Source organism: Podarcis muralis, chromosome 2 (genome assembly GCF_964188315.1).
Source record: "Podarcis muralis chromosome 2, rPodMur119.hap1.1, whole genome shotgun sequence".
Classification (NCBI taxonomy): Eukaryota; Metazoa; Chordata; class Lepidosauria; order Squamata; family Lacertidae; genus Podarcis; species Podarcis muralis.
In genome coordinates this window covers 121589874-121617859 of record NC_135656.1, presented here as the reverse complement: position 1 = coordinate 121617859, position 27986 = coordinate 121589874, and the positions used below count along the sequence as shown (strand labels likewise).

At 47.6% G+C, this 27986-nt stretch overlaps 2 protein-coding genes across 3 annotated transcripts in view; one reads left to right on the top strand and one right to left on the bottom strand.

The window, feature by feature from the left end:
- Window positions 1-20647, bottom strand: part of LOC114592597 (uncharacterized) — a 29901-nt gene extending 9254 nt beyond the window's left edge. The window contains 3 exon segments of the mRNA XM_077923457.1: window positions 16623-17663; window positions 18546-18662; window positions 19650-20647. Coding sequence (XP_077779583.1) covers window positions 16623-17663; window positions 18546-18662; window positions 19650-19974 — 1483 coding nt within the window. The 5' untranslated portion in view covers window positions 19975-20647.
- LOC114592751 (uncharacterized) lies at window positions 1629-27986 on the top strand. Of its 2 annotated transcripts, XM_077923324.1 has the most exons (4): window positions 1629-1761; window positions 4676-4812; window positions 7027-8218; window positions 24699-27986. In XM_077923324.1, exons 2-4 carry the CDS (start codon window positions 4749-4751, stop codon window positions 25864-25866), a joined length of 2424 nt encoding a protein of 807 aa, XP_077779450.1. In that variant the 5' UTR covers window positions 1629-1761; window positions 4676-4748; the 3' UTR covers window positions 25867-27986. The 2 variants fall into 2 exon arrangements, with proteins under 2 accessions (XP_077779450.1, XP_077779449.1); XM_077923323.1 differs by lacking the exons at window positions 1629-1761; window positions 4676-4812; window positions 7027-8218 and adding exons at window positions 20778-20897; window positions 22774-22887 and having other exon boundaries at window positions 24479-27986.

Sequence of the window (27986 nt, the reverse complement as noted above, 5' to 3'; positions counted from 1 at the left end):
CAGGCCCTGCGGAAAGATGCAGGACCACGCAGCTGACCCATGCGGGAATCGAACCTGCAACCTTGACATCCCTATTTCCATAGGGTTCAGGTTCCCTAGTGGCTAGGGAAACCAAGCTGGATGGGGAGGCGTAATAATAATAATAATAATAATAATAATAATGTATGAAGTCACATTGAAAGACCTACACTGGCTCCCAGCGGGTGGCGCTGTGGGTTAAAGCCTCAGCGCCTAGGACTTGCCGATCGAAAGGTTGGCGGTTCGAATCCCCGCGGCGGTGTGTGCTCCTGTCGCTCGGTCCCAGCGCCTGCCAACCTAGCAGTTCGAAAGCACCCCCGGGTGCAAGTAGATAAATAGGGACCGCTTACCAGCGGGAAGGTAAACGGCGTTCCGTGTGCTGCGCTGGCTCGCCAGATGCAGCTTGTCACGCTGGCCACGTGACCCGGAAGTGTCTGCGGACAGCGCTGGCCCCCGGCCTATAGAGTGAGATGGGCGCACAACCCTAGAGTCTGTCAAGACATGTCCGTATGGGCAGGGGTACCTTTACTTTACCTTTACCTATTTTTCAGAGCACAATTCAAAGTGTTGGTGTTGACCTTTAAAGCCCTAAACGGCCTCGGCCCAGTATACCTGAAGGAGCATCTCCACCCCCATCATTCAGCCCGGACACTGAGGTCCAGCGCCGAGGGCCTTCTGGCAGTTTCCTCATTGCAAGAAGCAAAGCTACAGGGAACGAGGCAGAGGGCCTTCTCGGTAGTGGCACCCGCCCTGTGGAACGCCCTCCCACCAGATGTCAAAGAGAACAACAACTACCAGGCTTTTAGAAGACATCTGAAGGCAGCCCTGTTTAGGGATGCTTTTAATGACTGATGTATTAATATTTTTTTGGAAGCTGCCCAATTATTATTATTATTATTATTATTATTATTATTATTATTATTATTATTATTGGACACCCCCCCCAAGCCAAGGAGATAAGTAACTCTACAACTTCAGAAGACATCTGAAGGGAAGTTTTTTTTTTAATGTTTCATGTTTTATTATATTTTTATCCATGCTGGAAGCCACCAAGGTGACTGGGGCAGCCCAGTCAGATGGGAAGGGTATAAATAATAAAATTATTACTATTATTATTATTATGGAATAGGGCGTCTCAATTTTCTTTGATGAAATGTTGCAAGGTATTCCGATTACTGCCTTTTATAGGATAGTGGACACGGTGGGAGTTTATGGCTGCCAAGTACTGGCCTGAAAGGAAGCGCAGCCGGCGTCAGGGAACTGCTGGAGGATGGAGCTTGCAAGTGTTAGAATGCAAAACGCGGACAGGTTCAGGCGCGCAAGAAGGTGGGGGAAAGGGGAGCCCGGATGGCTCAGTTTTAGAGCACGGCGCTGATAAGGCCAAGGTTGCAGGTTCGATCCCTTGTAGGGGGCCAGCGGCGTATTACTGCATTGCAGCGGGTGGGACTAGATGACCCTCGGCTCCCTTCCAGCTCGACAGATTTTCTATGAAAGCGCATGGAGCGCGGAAGTTGCATTGCAAGTAGAAGGCAGGGGGGGGGGCGCAAGGGTTGCAGAGAGAGAGAGAGAGGGAGGGAGGGGGGAACTGGCCCTCCGCTGGACAACTGACCCAGCCGGGCTCTGTTTCCCAGGGAAGCAGGAAGTTGCAATCCAAAGGCTGGGGGCGTTGCAGAAGCGCCCTGCTCCCTCTTCCGCGGAGGGAAACGCTCCTGCGGAGGCGAGAGGCAGCGAGGAGGCGGCGAGGTGAGGCTTTTGTGTGGAAGTGGGAGGAAAGACGGGGGAGGGACCCCAGGGAGGATTTGCACGAGGAGGGATGAAGGGGAAACGCGCCTCCCACGCGGAGCACTTTCCCCCGGGAAATGCACGGGGTGGGGTCGTGGCTGATCCGTGCTGCGCGCTCAGGTCGTGCGGCCCAAAGTGCTGCGGGATCGCCAATGCAAGACCCCCCTTTTAAAACCTCCCCCTCCCCCAGCTCTGAAAAAAAGGGGGAAGGGGGAACATGTAGCCCAGGCAGAGGAACCCGCTATGGGGGAAGCAGCCTCGCTGGGGTGGATTAACATAAATCAAATATCCTTTATTAGGCATACATTTATCAAACAGACACCTTATACAAATTGTGCAGAATACGAGCTCAGCATAACAGGGTTTGTCCCAGTCAGATCTTTAACTCCAGAGAAAATCAGTTTGCATAAATAATACAGTACAACACTACCACTATATATACACTATATATTTCTTAATGCACCAACTTGAAGAAGTCAGTATATCCAAGCAGCAAGCTCAGGTAAGGGAAGGAGGATTGGGGTAGGCAGAGCAGGCGGCCTGGGTTCCTCCTTCAGTCTTGACTGCTGAATATTATTATTTTTTCTCCTTGGTCTTTGCTGACCTAGTTATAGGGCCTGGTAGTAATTTGGTGGAAGGCTGTTATCACCTTCCCTTGGAGCTGGGAGGATGGAGCAGGACACAAGAAAATCCTGCTGGGTTGACCACGTTTCAGCTTTAAAATACACAAAATGATGGAGGATCATTTCCGACAGATCCTTTTCGAACTTCTCTGTCTCCCTTTTTGTTTTAGGTGCCCTGAACAATTGTGCAGCCACAGCTCACGTGTTCTCATTGCTCACCCTGAACTCTAAATCATTCTCGATCTGTTTTGAAAGCACAGGTTCCGAATACTTATCCCTCAAAAGAAGAAATATGCTCTTCTAAATCCTTGCTATCTGTCTTCAGCCATCCTTTCTCGCAATGTTCCCAGTATATTGGTTAAGCTCACTAGCCTGTGATTTCATTTTTTTAATTATAAATTTATTTATTTGGTTTCTCAGATTAAAATTTTACGGTCACATATACAGCATAGAAACAAGATTCCAAAGAATATTCTGGACTTCCTTTCTCCCCTTTGTAGGTCCTGTTGTTAGTCCTTTCCTCCTGCATATTTTATAATAATCCAAATATTTTACCTCTCCATTGTGTCCATTAAACTACAAGTGTTATACCAATCCTACTAACGATTTTAACTGCTTTCAACGGTTTTTAAGATAAATTATAAATTTCCCCCATTCCTTATTAACATTTTGGTCTTCCTGATTTCTGAGTCTTCCAGTCATTTTAGCCATTTCGGCATAATCCATCAACTTGATCTGCTGATCTTCTCTTGTAGGGACTTTATCTTCTTTCCATCGCTCCTGGTATATGCCCAGCGGAGGTCCTTAAGGTCCACGAATGACAACATTTTGGAGGTCCCAGGTCGCAAGGTGGTTAGATTGTACACAACTAGGGCCAGGGCCTTTTCAGTACTGGCCCCGACTTGGTAGAACGCTCTGTCACAAGAGACTAGGGCCCTGCGGGACTTGACATCTTTCCGCAGGGCCTGAAAGACAGAGCTGTTCCGCCTGGCCTTTGGTTTGGACTCAGTCTGACCCTTATGTTGCCCTCCCCTTAATCGTCTTGATCTATGGGCTACTTTTAAAATAAACTTTGTATACAGTGGTACCTCAGGTTACATACGCTTCAGGTTACAGACTCCGCTAACCCAGAAATAATACTTTGGGTTAAGAACTTTGCTTCAGGATGAGAACAGAAATCGTGCGGCGGCAGCAGGAGGCCCCATTAGTTAAAGTGGTGCTTCAGATTAAGAACGATTTCAGGTTAAGAACGGACCTCTGGAACGAATTAAGTTCTTAACCCGAGGTACCACTGTATAAACTTTGTATACATGCTGAAAATCATATTATAATAAGCCTCATGATGTAATATGATAATGTTTACTGATGCAACATAAGAGTGTTAATAAATAAATAAATAAAACTCAAAAAGAGAAATCAGGAGCAGTTGGTGGCAGGGACTCCCAAGGCCCAGCTAAGGAATCTCTCCTGGCTCTCTAGCCAGTAAGTATCAGTCTGCATCTTCTCATCAGTGGGAATGACGTGCAGAGAGAGAATTTTATCATTGGAGCTGCCTTTTAATCCAGAAGGGACGCAGGTGGCACTGTGGGTTAAACCACAGAGCCTAGGACTTGCCGATCAGAAGGTCGGTGGTTCAAATCCCCACGATGGGGTGAGCTCCCGTTGCTCAGTCCCTGCTCCTGCCAACCTAGCAGTTCGAAAGCACGTCAAAGTGTAAGTAGATAAACAGGTACCGCTCCAGCAGGAAGGTAAAGGGTGTTTCCGTGCGCTGCTCTGGTTCGCCAGAAGCGGCTTAGTCATGCTGGCCACATGGCTTGGAAGCTGTACACCGGCTCCCTCGGCCAATAAAGCGAGGTGAGCGCCGCAACCCCAGAGTCGTCCACGACTGGACCTAATGGTCAGGGATCCCCTTTACCTTTAGTCCAGAACCCATAATGCAGCTTCCTAGTGCAGTTTATGAGCAGTGCTGGGAGCAGTTGGGTCCTAGCTACAAGTCCTGGACTCAGAATCACTGTCAAGGCTCATGGCATGCCTAATGGGGGACAGAAATTCTGGAAAAACAAGAACAACATTCTTGTCTTCCATTGGAAAAGGAAGATTCTCTTTTCCAAATTCACACATGTTCAGGTTCGTAATTTGCATCACTTAATCCAGATGAGGTTCTTTTTTTGAGGGCGGGGGGGAAGCATTCTGCCTAGCACAATTTTTTACCCTACCTGCGCCTCCATTTCTCGATCCCTCTTAATATACAGATTAAGAAGATCCCTGGATATTTTCTTCCCAGAAAGACCTAGCCTTGGAAAGAAATTCTCCCAGTGGACTTGGATGTCTTCGTTGGAAGGGAAAGAACCACTTTGCCAAGTCTCTGAGGAAGGAGAGAGAATGGCAGGTACAGATATTTTTTAACCCATAATGGGAAAGGTTATAGTGGGAATAACACAAAGCTGCAAACCTGGGTTGCCTTGACCTTGGGCCAACCCTGCCTTGGTGGCATAGCGGACAACATTTCCCTTTTTTAAAGGGAAATTCCCTTATTCCGAATAGGATTCCTCGCAAGAAAAGTTGACAGCTCTCCTTGGTGGTGGTGGTGGAGAACCCAGAGATCAGTGTTAGAACTGTTAGCTTTTTCACAGATTAGTTGGGCTGCCGAAGGCGTGCTGGGGAGACCACACCAAGTAACTTTTGCTTGGTTTAATAACAAAAACAAAAACTCATTTTACACTAAATTACATTATATCAATAAGTGTAACCCACCCACCAGGGTACTGAGAGAGCTTCATGCTGCTCTTAATATACTGTACCCAAGAGCTTAATTAACATAACTTAACAGCACCTGCTATACTGCTACACGGCTGTAAAACTAGCTCATGTTATTTGCTCCCGCCCTTAAAGATATACAGTGATACCTCAGGTTAAGTACTTAATTCTTTCCGGAGGTCCATTCTTAACCCGAAACTGTTCTTAATTTGAAGCACCACTTTAGCTAATGGGGCCTGCTGCTGCCGCCACGCTGCCGGAGCACGATTTCTGTTCTCATCCTGAAGCAAAGTTCTTAACCCGAAGTACAGTGGTGCCCCGCAAGACGAATGCCTCGCAAGACGGAAAACCTGCTAGACAAAAGGGTTTTCCGTTTTTGAGTTGCTTCGCAAGACGATTTTCCCTATGGGCTTGCTTCGCAAGACGAAACGTCTTGCTAGTCTTGCGATTCCCCCCCCCCCGCTTCCCCCCTTTTTCTAAGCCGCTAAGCCACTAATAGCCTTTTAGCAGCTAAGCCGCTAAGCCTTTAATAGCCGCTAAACCGCTAATAGCGCTAATCCGCTAAGCCGCTAATAGGGTTGCTTCGCAAGACGAACAAACCGCTAGACGAAGAGAATCGCGGAACGGATTATTTTCGTCTTGCGAGGCACCACTGTAATATTTCTGGGATAGCGGAGTCTGTAACCTGAAGTGTATGTAACCTGAAGGGTATGTAACCTGAGGTTCCACTGTACACATCTTGTGAAACAATAATGAAACCTAAAATTTAAAGAAACCATTCAACAGGAACACAGTCTTTGGATGTAGAAATCCGAAGGTTCAATCCTGTCCTTGCAATCAACAGTGTTCCCATCTGAAACTCTGCAGAGGGTGGTTTTCAACCAGTGTGCTGTGGCACCCTGGGGTGCCTTGAAGGATGCTCAGGGGCTCCCCAGGTAACATTGGCCCCTGTCCCTCTTTCCTTCCCTCCCTCCTCGGATGCCCTCTTGCGTCTCTGTGTCCCAAAGGCTTGCACAGCTGTTTGTGGCAGCAGCCCTGACTACAAGCTCCCCAGGTGAATGGTCCCTCTGGGGGCTGGTCAGGGGGTGTTTCCCAGGCCCCTGTGGGGCAGTGTGAGGAGGCAGTGCAAGGAGGTGGGGCAGCTCAGAGACCTGGCCGGGCAACAGCAGCTGCCCAAGGAGAGGAGAGAGGAGAGGAGGCTGAGGGAACACTCCACAAGGAAGGGTGTTCGAAACAGGGTGAGAGGCTGCAAGCTCTGTAGGCAAGGGGTGACATAACTGGGCTCCTGAGCTCCACAGGGGTGCTGCAGAATGATTGCAGTTGGTTGAGGGAACCATGGGCCCAAAAAAGTTGAAAACCTCTGCTGCAGAGGGATCTGAAGGCAAGGGAACAGGCACATCTGTGCCTGCTGGGATATTGGCCTGGCTGGAGTTTATATTGTCCTCCTGGAGGAGCCCTCCTCGAGAGCCAGTGTGGTGTAGTGGTTAAGAGCGGTAGTCTCGTAATCTGGTGAACCGGGTTCGCGACTCCGCTCCTCCACATGCAGCTGCTGGGTGACCTTGGGCCAGTCACACTTCTCTGAAGTCTCTCAGCCCCACTCACCTCACAGAGTGTTTGTTGTGGGGGAGGAAGGGAAAGGAGATTGTTAGCCGCTTTGAGACTCCTGAAGGGGAGTGAAAGGCGGGATATCAAATCCAAACTCTTTTTCAGCATATTCTGAAGGTAAACCCAGCTTTTGGTGTCTGCAAATAACATTAAATAATGCACCCATATACACAAAGTTTGAAATCCTTTGTTTTCTGCTGGAAATTCAAAAAAGTTTTCTTTTTCTCAACCCCCACCCCAGATGATGGGCAGAATAATGGGAATTCTATGCTATCGTCAGAAACTCCTGCAGCTGAAGAAGGAAAAGAGATGGTTGCAGATGAAAGTGAACCTAAGAAGCACAGAGAAGAGAAATCCTCACCATCTCTGGAGGTTAATGCCCATGAACCCCAAATCCTGCAGGAAGATGGACAAGGAAACAGCCAGAAAATATGCCCCGTGTGTGGGAAGATATTTAGATACGAATCAAAGTTAAATAGGCATTGCAGAAGCCACACGGGGGAGAAGCCATTTAAGTGCACTGAGTGTGGAAAGAACTTGAGCTCCAGCTGCAGCCTTCTTAAACATCTAAGAAGCCACACCGGGCTGAAACCGTTTAAATGCATGGAGTGCGGAAAGAGTTTCCGTGAGAGCAGTACCCTCCTTACACATACGAGAACACACACTGGGGAGAAACCGTTTAAATGCACGGAATGTGGGAAAACCTTCAGTAGGAACACGCAACTTACTTTGCATCAGAGAACACACACAAGGGAGAAGCCATTTAAGTGCTTTGAGTGTGGACGGACCTTCAATCAGCTCATTAACCTGACTTCCCATAGCATTATCCACACCGAGGAGAAGCTGTTTAAATGCATGGAATGTGGGAAGTGCTTTGGCGACAGCAGCGGCCTTACTCAACATCAGAGAACCCACACAGGGGAGAAACCATTTAAATGTACAGAATGTGGAAAGGGTTTCAAGCAGCCGAACCACCTTACTATACACTACAGAACGCACACCGGGGAGAAGCCATTCAAATGCATGGAATGCGGGAAGAACTTCAGCCAGCTGGTTAACCTTACTTCCCATCAGAGAATACACACCGGGGAGAAACCCTTTAAATGCATGGAATGCGGGAAGAGCTTCACTGATAGTAGCGGCCTTGCTCAACATCAGAGAACCCACACAGGGGAGAAACCGTTTAAATGCACAGAGTGCGGAAAGAGCTTCCAACAGCCCAGCCGCCTTACTCTACATTATAGAATCCACACCGGGGAGAAGCCATTTAAATGCCTGGACTGTGGGAAGAGCTTCAGGCAGCTCGTCAACCTTGCTTCCCATCGCAGGACCCACACAGGGGAGAAACCCTTTGAGTGCAGGGAGTGTGGGAAGAGGTTTTGTAACAGCAGCAACCTCATTTCTCATTCCAGGACACACACTGGGGAGAAACCGTTTAAATGTGCAGAATGTGGGAGGAGCTTCGCAAAGAAGAAAAGCCTTACTTTACACCACAAAAAACACACAGAAGGAACCATTTAGATGTGTTGGATGTGGGAAAAGCTTCTGTAAGCTCAGCTTAATTTCCATCACGGGACACGGCTTTCTGGGGGGGGGGGGAGCTTTTACATGCAGAGAATGTGGAAGGCTTAGTGTGAGTGGTAGCCTTCCTTCAAATCGAAGAAGACACACAGAGGATAATGAGCACATAAAGAAGTGTCTTGGTGGATCAGGCCCATAGTCTATTTAGTCCAGTGCCTGATTTTCACAACCAATAAACACATTTGAATGTAGAGTGAAGAAAGAGTTTAGTGTTAGCAATGTCCTTCCTTTACATCAGAGAATGCCCAGTGTGGAGTTTTCTTGAGGGTACAGGCCTTACTGTAGAAAGTAGTCCGCTTTCTCTTCCTCAAAGGACCCATAACTGTATGAAATGGGGGAAGCGCTTCAGGGACAGGAGTTACCTTCCACGAAAGAATGCACCCAGCAGGAATCCCAACAAATTAATTGAACCTCAAAAGAGCATCAGTGACACAGCACTCTTATTTCACACGGAAGAAGCTACCCCAGGAAGACAGTAAGAATGAAGGGAAGTTAGAAAGAGGTCATTCGACACCTGAAAATCTAAGCACACTGATTAAGGAGCACGCTTTCATTTCCTACAATCAATTAGATGCTGGACTAGCGGTTCTGTAAACAGTAACGTTTGAGATAAATGAACGGCAATGTAATACATGCAAAAGTATTATGAACTGTAGAAAATAGAATGCTTGACCCATTTCGTTACTAGCGTTCCTGTGTCAATTAGGTGTAGTGGGATAGCGAACCGTGATCACAACTGATTGCAAAAGAACTGCTTGACAAGTTCTTATCAGGGTCAGCCCCATTCATCCTGCAACTTAAGGGAAAGGTGGTGGCCCCTCCCCGTTCCCTGGAGAGAACCCAACAGGACTGACTTTAATCTTTCTTCTGCACTAATAATTTTTTAATTTATATGCTGCCCTTCCTAGTTCAAAAACCGGGCTCAGGGCGGTTAACAACACACTTAAAACACTTTAAAACACTTAATTATAAAAGCAGCATAAAATACAGTATAAAAACATGAATAACAACAAAATTCAAAAATAAATTAGATAATCCCCAGGGCTAGCTGGCTGAATTGGGCCAGCGAGGAGGCCAGGGGAGAATTAGCTGTGGGGTCTCAGAGCAGGTGATCTTCATAAAAGGGGAAGGGAAGGGAAATAAAAGATCGGGCTGATTTCAAATTAAAGGCCAGGCGGAATAGCTCTGTCTTACAGGCCCGACGGAAGGAGGTTAAGTTCTGAAGGGCCCTAGTCTCATGGGACAGAGCATGCCATCACTGAAAAGGCCCTGGCCCTGGTGTACGATAGTCTGACTTCCTTAGGGCCCGGGACCTCTAAATTATGTTTATTCATGGGCCTTAAGGTCCTCTTCGGGGCATACCAGGAGAGGCAGTCCCATAGTAATGAAGTGAGCAGACATTGTAGAATTTCTTGCAAGGGTCTTCAGCTTATTTTAGAAGGGATGGTCAAGGATCTGGAAGCCGCGCCTTGTGAGGAATGGTTGAAGGAGCTAGGTATGTTTAGCCTGGAAAAGAGGAGACACAGAGGAGGCATGATAGCCATCTTCAAATATCTGAAGGGCTGTCACATGGGAGATGGAGCAATCTTGTTTTCTCCTGCTCTGGAAGGCAGGACTCGAACCCATGGCTTCCAGTTACAAGAAAGGAGATTCCGACTAAACATATGGAAAAAACTTTCTGACAGTAAGCTCTTCAACAGTGGAACAGTCTCGGCAGGTTGTAGACTCTTCTTGGAGGTTTTTAAGCAAAGGCTGGATAACCATCTGTCAGGGGTGCTTTATCCAAAATTCCAGCATTGCAGGGGGTTAAGATCCTATGATTCTATGAAAACATTGGGGAGAGGAAGGTTTAACTAGGGTTTGGGAGTGATGAGTTTGGAAATGAAGAACAAGCACAGGGATGAAGGCTTTCTCAGGCAGCTCAGCAGTAAGTCTCAAGGAAGCTGACATTTCCCTGTAGCCAGCAAAACTTGACAAAGCATACAGTAAAACCTAGCAGAACTTCTGGGGCAGGAAATGAAGATTTAGTTGGGATGGGGATATACCTGTCCTTTGCAAGATGTGAATTGTTGCAGGAAGGAAGGAGGGAGGGAGGGAAGGAAGGTAAAGTAAGTAAGTATGGGACGCGGGTGGCACTGTGGGTAAAACCTCAGTGCCTAGGACTTGCTGATCGTAAGGTCGGCGGTTCGAATCCCCGCGACGGGGTGAGCTCCCATCGTTCGGTCCCAGCTCCTGCCAACCTAGCAGTTCAAAAGCACCCCTAAGTGCAAGTAGATAAATAGGTACCGCTCCAGCGGGAAGGTAAACGGCGTTTCCGTGTGCGGCGCTGGTGCTGGCTCACCAAATGCAGCTTCGTCACGCTGGCCACGTGACCCTGAAGTGTCTTCGGACAGCACCGGCTCCCGGCCTCTTGAGCGAGATGAGCGCACAACCCTAGAGTCGGTCACAACGGGCCCAGACGGGCAGGGGTACCTTTACCTTTACCTTTTAAGTATTGGAGAGAGTAGAGACTCACTTGTAGGAAGTGATGGGAAGGATGGCAGAGGTGAAGAGGCAAAGTTCGGGACCATGTGAGTTTTTTTGAGAATGTAAATAAGAAAAATGGGAGGCGACCCATGATCTTAATTCCTGGACACCAGACTGCTCCCTGCTATCCTGTGTGTAAGACCCCAGAAGCCTGTTCCCTTCTAATACTTTGCAGTCAGGGCAGAGGGAAATGTAGGAAGCCTTACCTAAAGGGCCGGGGAAATTTAGAAGGGCCAATGTAGGATTTAGCAGTGGATAAGTCTTTTTTTTCTTTTAAGTTGTTTGATGTAGCACGAATGTATAACAGCCTATTTACCTAATACTTGGATATAGTTTTATTTTCCCACATAATCTTGGCATCCTAATAGTTTCTATGTATAATGCACCTTTGATTTTCCTTGATACTTTGTGGGTTAAATTTATGCCTTTCATAAACTGAATTGCGTTCATTGGTCTTTGGTTGACGTGTTTTAAATAAAGCAGATTTCAGATATCGCAGAAAAAGAACACTGTTTTTGAGGATGTTGTACAGCACACAGCTGATGTTCCAGGAGGTCCTAATCTGACACTCCATATTGGCTTTGATTATAGTACTTTGATTAATAATAATAATAATAATAATAATAATAATTTATTATTTATACCCCGCCCATCTGGCTGGGTTTCCTCAGCCACTCTGGGCAGCTTCCAACAGAATATTAAAATACAATAATCTATTAAACATTAAAAGCTTCCCTCAACAGGGCTGCCTTCAGATGTCCAAGATCCAAGATCAGCAGAGATAGAGGGCAGCCCTGCTTTCTACATCTCCTCAGCTGGATGTGGGGAGACTCCATACCATTTGTGCAAATGGCTGCCCACAAAGTGGAACGCATTTGGTTAAGACGCAAAAAGTGTTTTCCAAGTCCTAATTGTGCCAAGAAAGCCTTGAGGATTCGCCATTCCACCCTGTCAGACGCCATAAAGGCGTCCAAGAACATTAGAGCCGCTGGGAGCTTATGTACATTACTTGTGGGTATGGTATTTAGTTGGCATCCATCTGTTTCGGGGGGTGTGCACCTTTGGGGGTGAAATCGGCTGTTGGAAGGTTATAAAACCTACAGTGGTTGCAGAGATTGATAGGGGAGAGATCTACAGTGGTGCCCCGCAAGACGAATGCCTCGCAAGACGGAAAACCCGCTAGACGAAAGGGTTTTCCGTTTTTGAGTTGCTTCGCAAGACGAATTTCCCTATGGGCTTGCTTTGCAAGACGAAACGTCTTGCTAGTCTTGCGATTTTTTCCCCGCTTTCCCCCCCCTTTTTCTAAGCCGCTAATAGCCTTTTAGCAGCTAAACTGCTAAGCCTTTAACAGCCGCTAAACCGCTAATAGCGCTAATCCGCTAAGCCGCTAATAGGGTTGCTTCGCAAGACGAAAAAACCGCTAGACGAAGAGAATTGCGGAACGGATTCTTTTCGTCTTGCGAGGCACCACTGTATTCCATTGCAGCTTGGGCTGATAAAGCTGTCCAGTTGCGCTGTTGCAGATGAACCATGGCGTCTCTTCTCTTTGCACCAGAGGTCATTCCTCCTGTGGTCGCTGCAATGGATGCACAACCTGACTGTCCCCAGGCACTGCGGTTGTCTGAAAGGGATTCCCACACGGAGGGATTGGTGTTGCAGTCCTGCATCCGCGCTTGCAGACATCTTTGTAACGTAGAGTTGGTCTGCCCACGGGTCTGGTGCCTGAAGCCAGCTCTCCTTGGGATCTTGCCATTTTCCATTCTCTGGACAGGACCAAGACAGCGTGGATGTTGCCAAGACAGGTGAACATGCTGGGAAAGTTTGCTTGGAGAGTGCATCTTTCTTTGCTCTGTCCCGATATTTAAAAGCTCTAGAAATGACACCCGTGGTGCTGTTGGAAGGGATCAAACTACAGTGGTACCTCGGGTTACAGATGCTTCAGGTTACAGACTCCGCTAACCCAGAAATAGTACCTCGGGTTAAGAACTTTGCTTCAGGATGAGAACAGAAATCGTGCGGCAGCAGGAGGCCCCATTAGCTAATGTACCTCAGGTTAAGAATAGTTTCAGGTTAAGAATGGACCTCCAGAACGAATTAAGTTCTTAACCCGAGGTACCACTGTAGTTTGGTAGGTGAAATGCGGTGACCAATGAAAATTTAGGCAATTAACCATTACCGATGACAGGATTTTTACATCCTGGTTAGTTGGGCAGTAAGAGCTTACTAGCTAAAGGTTCCTTCCCCAGCTGCTCTGGGCGGCTCCCAACAGAATATTATTATTAATAAAGCGATAAAGTATCAAATGTTAAAAACTTCCCTAAACAGCCTTCAGGTGTCTTCTAAAAGTCAGATAGTTGTTTATTTCCTTGACATCTGGTGGGAGGGCGTTCCACAGGGCGGGTGCCACTACCAAGAAGGCCCTTTGCCTGGCTCCCGGTAACCTCACTTCTTGCAGGGACAGAACCACCAGAAGGCCCTCAGAGTTGGACCTCAGTGTCCGGGCTGAACGATGGAGGTGGAGGCGCTCCTTCAGGTATACTGGGCCAAGGCCTGTTAGGGCTTTAAAGGTCAGCACCAACACTTTGAAATGTGCTTGGTAACGTACCGGGAGCCAATGTACGTCTTTCAGGACCAGTGTTACATGGTCTCGGTGGCTGCTCTTCAGTCACAAGTCTAGCTGCCACATTAGCACGCTCCAATATGCTGTTATATGACCAGGTGAGCCACAGTGCTGGTTCAGTTTTAAATGCTTTATTAAACATGTAACTGGTTGTCCCAACCATCAGTGGAGCTGGGGCCTTGGGAGCAAGTCACAGGCTTCACTTAGACCAGGCTTCCTCAACCTTGGCCCTCCAGATGTTTTGAGACTACAGTTCCCATCATCCCTGACCACTGGTCCTGCTAGGTAGGGTTCATGGGAGTTGTAGGCCAAAAACATCTGGAGGGCCGAGGTTGAGGAAGTCTGACTTAGATGAAGTGGCTCAATCACTGTAGCAGAGCTAGAGGAGAAACTCCACTATAGCCTGCTGGGAGACACCAGAGGCATAGCAAAGTAGTTAATATATGCTGTAATCTACCTAGAGCAGGGGTGTCAAACTCAAATTCATTGGGGGCCGCATCAGCAGTTTGGTCACCCTCAAAGGGCCGGTTGTATCTGTAGGACTATGTGTCCACTCTTTATTATCATAAATTATTGTCACTGCATTCAATTATTACTGTTTTTTGTAATAATGTAAGTAATAACTAGCTCTGAAAGCAGAAACATAGTCAGAATAATGGCAAGTAGATATTCAAATGTACAATGCGCTCAATATAAAAACAAGTGCATGCGCTCAATAAAAACAATGCGCTCAATATAAAAACAAGTGGAGGTTTCCTGAATGCATGTAAAGTGGAGGTTTCCTGTGTAGAACGGCCGGCGCCGCTAGAGGGCAGACGTTCTCTGGCTTGTAGGCTGCAGCGCATGCGCTGAAGAGGCGGCTTTCTTGTGTCAAAAAAAAAAGTGAGAATAAAAGGTGAAGGCCGGCGGCGGCTACACGGGCCACATGACGAGGTCTGGTGGGCCGGATTTGGCCCGCGGGCCTTGTGTTTGACACCTGTGACCTAGAGTGACTGGGGAAACCCAGCCAGATGGGTGGGGTATTAAATAATAATAATAATAATAGCAATTGCACATAGCAGTGTGTGCCAGAGACTAAGCCTTTGAAGTTGTTGCAAGCAAGGAACCCTGTGTAGTTGTGTAGGCTACTCAAACTAAGAATTTTGTGGAAACCCTAAGCATACTACTGCAGACAGTGGTGGTTTCTGCTCCTGAGGCTGCAAACATAAAGAGTCCTTGTTGCTGGGTTGAGCTGCAGAGATCCGTGAGTGTAATTTCTTTCACACAAGCACTTGTACATATGTAGAGAAATTGTGAGCATTCTCTTTTCTTTCTTTCTTTTATTAATATTTTATTGAAAAGGTTTCAGAATAAAGTGATGCAAAGAAAAAGAGAAGAGAAAAAGGCACAAAAATGGGTAGGGACCCCCCCCAAAAAATATACAATATACGAAAAGCACCCTAACCCACACATTCTTTTATAAATTTGATATTACTATCCTAATACATATGTAAAGATTAATAGTCAATTACATTTCGTATAAACTCCTTCCAAATACTGTTGTTATTTATCCAAAGAAAGTTTATGTCCAAGATTTAGGGCAGAGCTTTCCTAACTTTTCAGGTTGGCGACACACTTTTTGGACATGCGTCATTTCGCAACACAGCGATTCAGTTTTGCAAGCAAACCAGAGGTTAAACTAACCCCTTTAGTTTGGAAAGTTCTGATCTAGGGTTTCTATCTCCTTTGTAGGTCAAGCATCCTGAAGCAAACTTGGCATAAAGGGAACCTCCAAAACGGCCTAGTTTCCACCTTTCTCCATCTCCTGCAAAAGTACTTCTACACAACCCACAGGCACCCCCCCCACTGCCTTCTCACATTGCAGGGGAGTCCAAAATTTGATGCCCCTCCCACTTGCACAGCCTTCCGAAAGCTGGGGAAGTGAAGTGTTGGGCTTTGGGAAGGAGGTGAGAGGCTCTGGCAGGGTGTGGTGTAGTGGTTAAGAGTGGTGGACTCGTAATCTGGTGAACCGGGTTCGCTTCCCCGCTCCTCCACATGCAGCTGCTGGGTGACCTTGGGCTAGTCTCACTTCTCTGAAGTCTCTCAGCCCCACTCACCTCACAGAGTGTTTGTTGTGAGGGAGGAAGGGAAAGGAGAATGTTAGCCGCTTTGAGACTCCTTCGGGTAGTGACAAAGCGGGATACCAAATCCAAACTCTTCTTCTCTTCTTCCCTAAGCTGAGGAAATGCTTACTAGAGTTTGGGAAGGAGGTGGTGTGAGGGGCTGGGCTGAGGAGGAGTGGTGGAGACCATCTCCCCATCCTGACCCTTTCAGGGAGGAGGAAGACCGTACAGATTTACAACGGGTTTGAGGTTACAACGGCTCAGAGGCAGATGAGGGGGAAAGTTGGGAAATGATGGGAGAGGCAGAGCAGCAGCAGGCTGACCAGTTGCCACTAGAAAGCATTCCAGACCCACCATCTCCCAGAACCCGGCGAGCCTTAAAGGTAGGAGAGCAAAGAGCTCAAAGACAGAGGGCACTTAGCGGCACCTGTAGAGGAGGTGATGATGACAACAAGTGAGGAAGTGGGAGAGACTGGGGGTGGAGATTCACTCGGGACTTGGGGGGGGGGAGGACTGTAAGAAACTTTTCCGCGTCTTTATACTTTCCTGGGCCAAGAGCTGCTGACTGCACCCTGACAGGTGGGAAGACTTTAGTAGGACCCTCTCAGAGCCTTCATGCCTCCTTCCCAAAGCCCAGCGCCTTGTTTACCTGGCTTTGGGAAGGCAGCGAGAGGGATGGGTGGGGGGACGTTGAATGATGCCAAGGGCAAAAAAAGGCATCAAGGAATGAGACTGATGCTGTCACAAAAGTTCTTTCCGCACTGAAGCATTTAAAGGGTTCCTCTCCAGTGTGCGTTATTGTATGCATAGTCTATTCCTGTAAATAAACTTTCTCCCACATTCCCCATTTCCAAATGGTTTCTCCCCTGTGTGTTCTCTAATGTAATGTAAGGTAAGCTGAGTGAGCTTACAGTAGTTTTTCGCACTTTCCATGCAACTAAATGGTTCCTGCTGTGTGCATCTGGTGATGCAAAGCAAGGCTTCCATTCTTCCTGAAGTGCTTCCCACATTTCGTACACTCAAATGGTTTCTCCCGTGTGTGTGTTGTCTGATGTAGAGTAAGGTGACCGGGCTGGCTGAAGCTCTTCCCACATTCCAGGCATTTAAATGGCTTCTCCCCGGTGTGGGTTCTGTAATGTAGAGTAAGGCGACTGGGACGTTGGAAGCTTTTCCCGCACTTGGTACATTTAAATGGCTTCTCCCCTGTGTGAGTTCTCTGATGTTGAGCAAGGCCGCTACTATCAGTGAAGCTCTTCCCACATTCCATGCACTGAAAGGGTTTATCCCCTGTGTGTATTCTCTGATGTGAAGTCAGGTTAATGAGCTGGCTGAATCTCTTCCCGCATTCCATGCATGTCAATGGCTTCTCCCCTGTGTGTGTTCTGTAATGTATAGTAAGGTGGCTGGGCTGCTTGAAGCCCTTTCCGCACTCTGTACATTTAAATGGTTTTTCTCCTGTGTGGGTTCTTTGATGTTGAGTAAGGCCACTACTAACAGTATAGCTCTTTCCACACTCCATGCATTTAAAAGGTTTCTCCCCCGTGTGAGTTCTCTGATGGGAAGTAAGGTGAGTGTTCCTACTGAAGGTTTTCCCACATTCCATGCATTTAAATGGTTTCTCCCCAGTGTGTGTTCTCGTATGTGTAAGGAGGGTACTGCTCTCAGTGAAACTCTTTCCACAGTCTACACATTTAAATGGTTTCACCCCTCTGTGGGTTCTTAGATGTGTAAGAAGGCTCCAACTTGAGCTCAAGCTCTTTCCACACTCAGTGCACTTAAATGGTTTCTCCCCCGTGTGGCTTCTGCAATGCCTATTTAAGTTTGATTCGTATCTAAATATCTTCCCACACACGGGACATATTTTCTGGCTGTTTCCTTGTCCATCTTCCTGCAGGATTTGGGGTTCATGGGCATTAACCTCCAGAGAAGGTGAGGATTTCTCTTCTCTGTGCTTCTTAAGTTCACTTTCATCTGCAACCATCTCTTTTCCTTCTTCAGCTGCAGGAGTTTCTGACGATTGCATAGAATTCCCATTATTCTGCCCATCATCTGGGGTGGGGGTTGAGAAAAAGAAAACTTTTTTCAATTTCCAGCAGAAAACAAAGGATTTCAAACTTTGTGTATATGGGTGCATTATTTAATGTTATTTGCAGACACCAAAAGCTGGGTTTACCTTCTGAATATGCTGCCCTCCAGGAGGACAATATAAACTCCAGTCAGGCCAATGTCCCGCTTGACATCAGATGTGTCTGTTCCCTTACCTTCATATCCCTCTGCAGCAGAGGTTTTCAAACTTTTTGGGGGCCCAGGATTCCCCCAACCAACTGCAATCATTCTGCAGCACCCCTGTGGGGCTCAGGAGCCCAGTTATGTCACCCCTTGCCTGCAGAACTGGCCGCCCCTCACCGTTTTTCGAACACATTCCCTTGTGGAGTGTTCCCTCAGCCTCCTCTCCTCTCCCATCTCCATGGGAGACCTCTGGGCAGCTGCTGTTGTCTCTGAGCTGCCCCACGTCCTTGCACTGCCTCCTCACACTGCCCCACAGGGGCCTGGGTAGCACCCTCTGGCCAGCCCCAGAGGTGGTGGCCAGGGCTGCTGCCACAAACAGCTGTGCAAGCCTTTGGGACGCAGAGACGCAAGAGGGCATGTGAGGAGGGAGGGAAGAAAGGAAGGAAAGAAGGAAAAAGAAAGAGGTGGGTGTTGCCCAGGGCACCCCAGGGTGCCAGGGCACACTGGTTGAAAACCACTGCTCTGCACAAAGACAGGACTGAACCTTAGAATTTCTGCATCCAAAGACTGTGTTCTAACACTGATCTCTGGGTTTTCCCCAAAGGGAGGGAGTGGCTCAAGATTAACGCTACCCAAGTTTGCTACCTTGTGCTCTTCCCTTTTCTGTATAGCCTTTTCCCTTGACCGTTCAAAAATCTGTACCTGTCAATCTCTCTCCTTCCCAAGAGGCCGGGAGAATTGGTTCTTCTCTTTCCAGCGAAGACATCAAGTCTGCTTTGAGAATGTCTTTCCATGAAACACAGCAGGCCGAGTCTTTTCCTGAGAACAAAATAATAATAATAATAATAATAATAATAATAATAATAATAATAATAATAATAATAATAATAATTTATTATTTATACCCCGCCCATCAGGCTGGGCCTCCCCAGCCACTCTGGGCGGCTTCCATAAAAACCAAAAATACAGTAAAATATCACACGTTAAAAACTTCCCTGAACAGGGCTGCCTTCAGATGTCTTCTGAATGTCAGGTAGTTGTTTATCGCTTTGACATCTGCTGGAAGGGCGTTCCACAGGGCGGGCGCCACTACCGAGAAGGCCCTCCAGGGATCCAAAGTAAACACATTGCATTGCTCTATGAAACCATCCCGGAAGCCGACCTCAGTTTTAAACACGCGGCGCCCCGTCCCGCCCCCTATTTAAACCCGTCAGGCTTTCTGATGACCTCGGACATTCAAAGCTCCCGGGGGCAATTCTAATACCCCCCCCCCCCAGCAAGGCTGTTTCCCCCATAGCGAGTTTCTCCTTCTGTCCGGGCTGCATGTTCCCCCGCTCCCATCAATGAAGGCTGCGCCTTTCTTTTCAGAGCTGGGGGGGTGGTGGTTTTAAAAGGGGGGGTCCTTGCATTGGGCGATCCAGCAGCACCCTGGGCCGCACGACGCAAGTGCACAGCGCGGATCATCCACGACCCCACCCCGTGCATTTCCCGGGGAAAAGTGCTCCGCGTGGGAGGGGAGGTGTTTCCCCCTTCATTACCCTCAAACAAATCCTCCTTGGGTCCCCTCCCCCGTCTTTCCTTTCACTGCCCCACAAAAATCGCACCTCGGCGCTTTGCAGCCTCTCCTTTGCGCGCGCGCTTCCCCAGGGCGCTTCTGCAACGCCGCCGCCTTTGGATGGCAATTTCCTGCTTCTCCGGGAAGCAGAGCCCAGTGGAGGACCGAGTGCCCCCCCTCCCCTTTGCCTACCGCTGGTTGCAACTCCCTCCCCCCCCCCCCCCATTTAATGTGGGGAAGAAGAAAAATACCGTACATCTCCTTTCGCATCCATCTGGCGCTCGGTTCCTCCATGAGGCGCGCTGAGGATTCCTCCAGCCCCCCCCCATCCCGGTGCTGTATTTTAGCGCAGGGAGCTTGAGGGGAGGGGGAGTTAAGGGTGCGGGGGGGGCACGTTCCCCAAATGGGAGAGAGAGAGCTGGAAATGCCCCTGTGCAAAGGACCACAGGGGATCTTCAAAGTGGCGCAGCGTTTGCATTGCAAGATCATCTTTGGGTCCCTGTCCCCTGCAAAAGAGATCAGCTCAGTCTCCCCTGGGGGTGTTGTGTTATTTAGCTTGGGAGGGAAAGGGCACATTCCTGGGGGCGAAGCAGCCTCGGGGAGGAGGCGGAGGCACCTGCGTTTTGCTCCCCGGTGCTGTTTTTAAGCGCTGCAGCTGGAGCAGTGGGTAGCGTGGGGGGTGCAGGGGGGGCGGCCGCACCGGGCGCAACATCTGGGGGTTAGGGGGCACAAATCCACGGGTTAGGGGGCGCAAATCCACAGGTTAGGGGGCGCAAATTACTTGCCTTGCCCCGGGTGCTGACAACCCACGCTACGCCACTGAGCTGGAGAGTTCTTTTGCAGGCTCCCCAAATCTCCCGAGAAGGAAGAGAGCTGGAAACGTCGCATGATCGTAGAATTGCAGAGTTGGAAGGGACACCGAGGGCCATCTAGTCCAACCCCTTGCAGTTCAGGAATCTCAGCGCAGGATGGGGAAAGGCTGGCCAGATGTGTGTCCCACCAGCGTTGCTTTCTGCAGCCTCCAGCACATGGATAGGCAAACTAAATCCGGGGGGGGGGGGCAGGATCCGGCCCAATCGCCTTCTAAATCCGTCCAGCGGAGGTTCCGGGAATCAGCGTGTTTTTACATGAGTAGAATGTGTCCTTTTAATTAAAATGCATCTCTGGGCTATTTGTGGGGCATAGGAATTTGTTCATTCCCCTCTCCAAAATAGTCTGCCCCCCACAAGGTCTGAAGGACAGTGGACGGCCGCCCCCCCCCCTGCTGAAAAGGTTTGCTCACCCCTGCACAACCTCAAGGGAGTAGCAAGAGGAAAGGGGGGGCAGCTAGCTCCTGTCTCTCAGTCCTCCCACTGGACAGCTGAGCCGAGCTGTGGGTTCCTAGAGAGGCAGGAAGCTGCCGTCGCAAGGGGAGTGGGGCTGTTGGAAACCCCTCCATGCTCAATGGGAGAGGACGAGTCTTGGAGAGAGGGAGGCTGGAGCGCGCAGAGGACAAAGAGGTGCAATGCATGGGGGTGGCGTGGGGGTTAGGGGGAAGGAGGAAAGAGCCCCCCCCCACTCCATGGGCATAGCCAGGAGGGGTTGCAGCTGCACCCCGCCCCGCTAAATAAATAAAAATACTTAACTAAAAGTAGAAATTGTAGATAGGCGTTTTTTAAAAAAATAAATAAATAACAATTTCATGCAATTATCAAAACAAATCATCTTCATTATTCCTCCCTCCCCCCCACCTCCCCAACAAACCCTCCCTCCTTCCCCCCCAGACTTCCCTCAGCTCCTCTCTCTGATTTCTCAACTCATATTATTCTCTGCATACTGTAAAATTGTATACAGCCTTATATTATCTGTCTACTATATTAACCCTCAATGCCAAGGAGTCCAATTCATTTTGTTGCCTTTTTAGAAGAAGAAGAAGAAGAAGAGTTTGGATTTGATACCCCGCCTTTCACTCCCTTTAAGGAGTCTCAAAGCGGCTAACATTCTCCTTTCCCTTCCTCCCCCACAACAAACACTCTGTGAGGTGAGTGGGGCTGAGAAACTTCAAAGAAGTGTGACTGGCCCAAGGTCACCCAGCAGCTGCATGTGGAGGAGCGGAGACGCGAACCTGGTTCACTAGATTACGAGACTACCGCTCTTAACCACTACACCACACTGGCTCTTTTAAATAATTTGTAAAAAGTTCCCGTTCTTCTTTAAAAGCCACAAAAATTGTAGATAGGTTTTTGAGCACTTGGAGTCAAAAGGAAGCAATCTGAAACAACACTGGTGGAGACTTTTCATTCTGAATCTGCTAGGCAATAGCCAGGCCAAGGATGACGACAGGGTGTGGGTGGGTGTCCTGCTCCCCACCCCTCAACATAAATCCTGGCTACGCCCATGCCTCAGAGTGTGGGGTCTGATCTGTGCAATTCGGCTGCAAGGTGCGGGACAAACTGCTGCAGAAATTGCACACGGCAAAATCCTCTTGGTAGCCACTCAGTATCCCCAGGGGCATATTCAGCTTGAGTAGGGGAACCAGATTGAAATTGAAAATTGAAATACTTTATTGTCACTTGTACAACTTGTATACAGTGAGATTACATGAGCACCCCCCACTCAGCTCTCTTAGTCTTAATTCCCCTCGTTTACTGGCGCACACCCACCAAACCCGAAAGTCCATTGCCCTGTTGTTATCTTTTTATTCAGCAGCCTAACAGCCCATGGATAGAAGCTGTTCTTTACCCTGTTGGTGCGACTAATCACCAGATGCATTGGTGAAGAGGAAGCCGCATTTGGGAGTGGAGTGAGGGCAACAACAACAATTTATACCCTGGCCATGTGGCTGGGTTTCCCCAGCCACTCTGGGCGGCTCCCAACAGAATATTACTAAAAAAAGCAATAAAAGATCAAACATTAAAAACTTCCTAAGCAGAGCTGCCTTCAGATGTCTTCTTAAAGTCAGATGTAAGGATTGACATGCTAGCCTGGGCTGTTTTTAGAGAGCTCACATAGGCTTAGCCAGGGTGCTGCAACTGCTCCCCCTAAATCAAGTAAATAAATAAAAATGCTTAACCAACTGACCAATTGCATCACAGAGAAGTCAGTTTTGCCCCCCAACATAAAGCTTGTTCCCCCAAAATAAATCCTGGCTACACCCATGCGAGCTCATAGAGTGTTTACATGATACTTTCATAATATTTAGTAAATCAAAAAAGGAGTTCCTGGCCATATTTGCCTCCTGGGGGGAGCAAGTTCCATAGTTTGACTCTGTGCTTCATGAAGAAGTGCTTCCTTTATTTTTCCAAAATCTTCCAACGTTCAGCTTCTTGGGATGCTCATGAACTCTAGTGTTGGGAGAGAGGGAGAAGAAAAATTCTGTATATTCTCTTTCTCCAGGGTCTGGATAAACGTTCAAAGAGGTGGCTGTGCATTTCACCGAAGAGGTATTGGGCCCTGCTGGATCCAGACCAAAGGTCATGGAGGCGAATTATGAGACACAGTCCTCTCTAGGTAAGGACACATTCCCCCCACCCTACCCCTGTTCCTTGATTGAAAGACATTTGGGACATATTCCCCATTTATTATTTATACCCCACCCATCTGGCTGAGTTTCCCCAGCTACTTTGGGCAGCTCCCAACAGAATATTAAAAACACAATAAAGCATCAAACGTTAAAAACTTCCCTAAACAGGGCTGCCTTCAGATGTCTTCTAAAGTCAGACAGTTGTTTATTTCCTTGACATCTGATGGGAGGGCGTTCCACAGGGCGGGCGCCACCACCAAGAAGGCCCTCTGCCTGGTTCCCTGTAACCTCTGCTTCTCGCAGGGAGGGAACCTCCAGAAGGCCCTTGGAGCTGGATGTCAGTGTCCCATTTGGATGATGGGGGTGGATGCACTTCTTCAGGTATACAAAGCTGAAGCCATTTAGGGCTTTAAAGTCAGCACCAAACTTTGAATTGTGCTCGGAAACGTACTGGGAGCCAATGTAGGTCTTTCAGGACCGGTGTTCTGTGGTCTTGGTGGCCGCTCCCAGTCACCAGTCTAGCTGCTGCATTCTGGATTAGTTGTAGTTTCCGGGTCACCTTCAAAGGTAGCCCCACATATGTCTAGAAAAGGAACACAGCTCAGGAAGATCACCTGGCTGCACACAGAGGATCCTATGTTCAACTTCTCCATGGGGGAAAGGGATCAGCTAGCAGCCGGTGGGAAAGCCCTGAAATCATGCTAGTTGAATGAGTCCATGCGGAGGTTTGATGAAGAATCAATTTGACCTGGCATGAGGAAGCCTCCAAATGTTCTTGAGGGCTTTTTAAGTGTTTGAAAAGATCCCATCTCTGCCCGAAGGCCTGCCCTTGCCACAGCAGGACAAGGAAAAGGCAGGTGCCCCAAACGCCAAAACAGCATCTTCTTCTGAATATCCAGTAGGTAACTGATGCTCCACTTGTTTCCCCCCCCAAAAAAATTCCTTCCAGTAGCACCTTAGAGACCAACTAAGTTTGTTATTGGTATGAGCTTTCGTGTGCATGCACACTTCTTCAGATACCCGATCAGATGTTTGAGCAGCTTCTTGGAGAAAGTGTGGCATAGTTTCCTTGCATATTCAGTAGGAGAAGTGGATTGTAGAGGGTTCTTAATTCTAAGACCCTTAGGTATAACGTCCAGGTTCTTGCATTTAGTCAGAAAGAAGGTGTCAGTCTGTACCTGTGCAAGTTTCTTGGTGTGGTTGATGGACTTCCATTTCATGCGGCTAAGTGCCGTGCCTTCCATAGTTCTAGTTACAGGTAGGTAGCTGTGTTGGTCTGCCGTAGTCGAAACAAAAAAAATTCCTTCCAGTAGCACCTTAGAGACCAACTAAGTCTGTTATTGGTGTGAGCTTTTATGTGCATGCACACTTCTTCAGATACCCAAAGATAGAATAATGGCTGAGATCCTGGAGGTCCACTGTTAGGTGATGCAGGGAATCCTTGGCTAGCAGTACGAAATTCCCACATTTCTTGGAAATGCTAAAATCAGAGAAGCAGCAAATTGTGGTCAACCTGTGATAATATCCCATGTTTCTACCTCGAAGTTCATACATACATATTTTTTCCTCATCTCCCAGGGAATGACAGATTGAGCAGTGAGACATATACGGAAAAATATTTGGTGTCACTGGAAAAAGCCGAGCGTGAAGCAGGAAAAAGGATGCTTGGAAATCAAAGAGGACCAAAAAGGGATGAGAGAAACCACTCAGAGGATAGGAGGAAGGAGGTCCCTGCTTCCCAGAGTGCTGTTGTCCAGGAACCCCCGATCCAACAGGAAGATCACAAAAGGAACAGTAGGAAAACATGCCTGGTGTGTGGGAAAACATTTAGACATCAATCAAACTTAAATATACATTGCAGAATCCACACAGGAGAGAAACCATATACATGCACCCAGTGTGGGAAGAGCTTCAATCTGAGAAGCAACCTTACAAGACATAAAAACACACATACAGGTGAGAAGCCGTATAAATGTACGGAGTGTGGGAAGTGCTTCAGTGACAGCAGTAGCCTCACTCGACATCAAGCCACCCATGCGGAGGAGAAACCGTACGCTTGCATGAATTGTGGAAAGAGCTTTTGTGTGAGGAGTAGCCTCCTTTTACACCAAAGAACACACACAGAGGAGAAACCATTTAAATGCACCGAGTGTGGAAAGAGCTTCATTGAGGTCAGTAGCCTTACTAAACACCAGAGAATCCACAGAGGGGAAAAGCCATTTAAATGCAAGGAGTGTGGCAAGAGCTTCAGTCAGAGCGGTAACCTGACGTTACATCAAAGAACACACACGGGGGAAAAGCCATGCCAGTGTACCGAGTGCGGAAAGTGCTTCCGTAGCAGCAGCAGCCTTACTTTACATCAGAGAATCCACACGGGGGAGAAACCGTATACATGTATTGAGTGTGGGAAAAGCTTCAGTGCTCGTAGTAGCTTTACTTCACATCAGAGAACGCACACAGAGGAGAAGCCGTTTAAGTGTGTGGAGTGTGGGAAAAGCTTTAGTCAGAGCAGTAGCCTGACGACACATCAGAGAACACACACAGGGGAGAAGCCGTACAAATGTGTCAGCTGTGGGAAGTGCTTCAACGACAGCAGTGGCCTTACTTTACATCAAAGGACCCACACAGCGGAGAGACCCTTTAAATGCACGGCGTGCGGGAAAAGCTTCAGTCTGAGTAGTAACCTTAGCAGACATCAAAAAACACACACGGGAAAGAAGCCGTATAAATGTATGGAGTGTGGAAAGTGCTTTATTGACAGCAGTGCTCTTACTTTACATCAGAGAACGCACACAGGCGAGAAACCATTTAAATGCACAGTGTGTGGAAAGAGCTTCAGTGCAAACAGTAGGCTTGCTAGACATCAGAGAATACATACGGGAGAGAAAAAATGGTGTGGGAAAAGCTTCGGTGACAATGCAAACCTTTCGGGACATCAGAAAACCCACACAGGCGAAAACCTGTAAAACTGCATGAGGTGTGGACATTGGAAGACTTCCTAAACACTAAAACACACAGAGGCAAAGTTATGGAAAGGTACGAAGTGTGGAAAAAGCCATGTGAGCACCAGCCTTCTTCAACATCTGAACAACAGCCTTCTTCAACATATGGCTAATTTCTGGGTTACGAGAGGACTGGTTTGGCTGCAGTGACATATGCTTTAGTTACATCCAGGTTCAATTACTGGAATGGGTGCTGCCTTTGAAAAGTGCTCCAAAACTTCAACTGGCTCAAATATCAGCAGCCAGATTTTCAGCTGGTAACCAAACAGTTAAACCCCTGTGTTGCAAACAATTATTGGTAATATCCAAGGCAACACGATGACCAAGTACAACAATGCGATGTCAATATAAACTCTTTATATAATCTATACAGGACATTGAACAGTATGAAATATATGAAATGCACTCTCTGCAAAACCAAATAAACAGAAATCTTACACATCTCTGAAAGTCACAAAATATGCACTCTTGATGGATTCTCTTGAAAACAGAACCAAATGAAAGTCTTATAAGTCTCTGAAAGTCTTTGTAGACTGCAAGTTTCTGAAAGAAGCAATGGGACAGATTCTTATCTGGTGAAAACAAGCCGTAAAGCTTTGTTTTATGACGTCCAGCGCTGCCAAAGTAGTCCGCAAACAGACGTAGTGAACAGTTATTCCGGATATACCCACTGTTACGTGGAATTCTTCAGCACAGCAGAAGGATACAGAAATGCTTCATAAACCGATCTACAGTGGTACCTCAGGTTACATACGCTTCAGGTTACATATGCTTCAGGTTACATACGCTTCAGGTTACAGACTCCGCTAACCCAGAAATAGTGCTTCAGGTTAAGAACTTTGCTTCAGGATGAGAACAGAAATTGTGCAGCGGCGTCAGGGCGTTAGCAGGAGGCCCCATTAGCTAAAGTGGTCCCTCAGATTAAGAACAGTTTCAGGTTAAGAACGGGCCTCCGGAACGAATTAAGTACTTAACCCGAGGTACCACTGTATATGGTGAATGGAATTGTATAACAACAATTGCTATGGAGTAGTGGTCATAAAGTTATGTAACCACTGCTACTGACTGCATGTTGCAAGAAACCACCAAGAGTGCATATTTTGTGACTTTCAGAGATTTATAAGATTTTCAGCTGGGGCTGGTTATAGCCTGGGGAACATACGACTCCCTCGTTACAACAGCTCCACCAGGAGTACCAGTCTGTTTTGGGCACAAGTGCTGGTTGTGAACTATATATGACTCATGTCCAAGCTATCTGAATGACTGTGTTCCCTCATTTGAAACTGCCCAGGTTCTGAGGTCTTCAAGGTCTTCTCTTGGCCCCACCAGCCTCACAGGCTCCTTGGAGAGGGCCTTCTCAGTGGTTGCTCCCTATCTTTGGAACTCCCTTCCTGGAGAAGTTAGACTGGCTCCCTCCTCCTTGTCCTTCTGCAGGCAGGCGAAGACTATCCAGCAGGCTTTTGGGAAGTGCTGTTTTAATGAAAAGCTGTCGCCATACTGTTTTTATTGCAATTATTTGTTTCGTTTTAATGGATGTGCTAGATGTACACACACTATCAGTGTTTATTTTTTTAAAAAATAATATTGCTTTTTCCTATGTTCTTAGTGATTCTTATTACAGTGGTACCTTGAGTTAAGAACTTAATTCGTTCTGGAGGTCCGTTCTTAACCTGAAACTGTTCTTAACCTGAAGCACCACTTTAGCTAATGGGGCCTCCTCCTGCTGCTGCACCACCGGAGCACGATTTCTGTTCTCATCCTGAAGCAAAGTTCTTAACCCGAGGTAATATTTATGGGTTAGCGGAGTCTGTAACTGGAAGCATCTGTAACCTGAAGCATCTGTAACCTGAGGTACCATGTTCACTTCTGGAAATGTAGCAGAATGGAGTGAAAGTTTATGGTGGGACTGCCCAGAGGTATTAATTTGTGGGAAATGGTTTGTGAAGAAATTGCCAAAAATACTCAGATACAGTGGTACCTTGGTTTACAGCCATAATCCGTTCTGGAGGTCCGGTTGTAAACCAAAACAGGTTGTAACCCAAGGCGTGCCTTCGCCAATTGGGCCTCCAAAAAAAAAAGAAGAA

Coding starts and splice junctions, on each gene's coding strand:
- LOC114592751 (XM_077923324.1), top strand. CDS start 4,749: ATGTCTTCGTTGGAAGGGAAAGAACCACTTTGCCAAGTCTCTGAGGAA. Junction 4,813..7,026: donor GGAAGGAGAGAGAATGGCAG/GTACAGATATTT, acceptor CCCCCACCCCAG/ATGATGGGCAGAATAATGGG. Junction 8,219..24,698: donor ACACACACTGGGGAGAAACC/GTTTAAATGTGC, acceptor AAGGAACAGTAG/GAAAACATGCCTGGTGTGTG.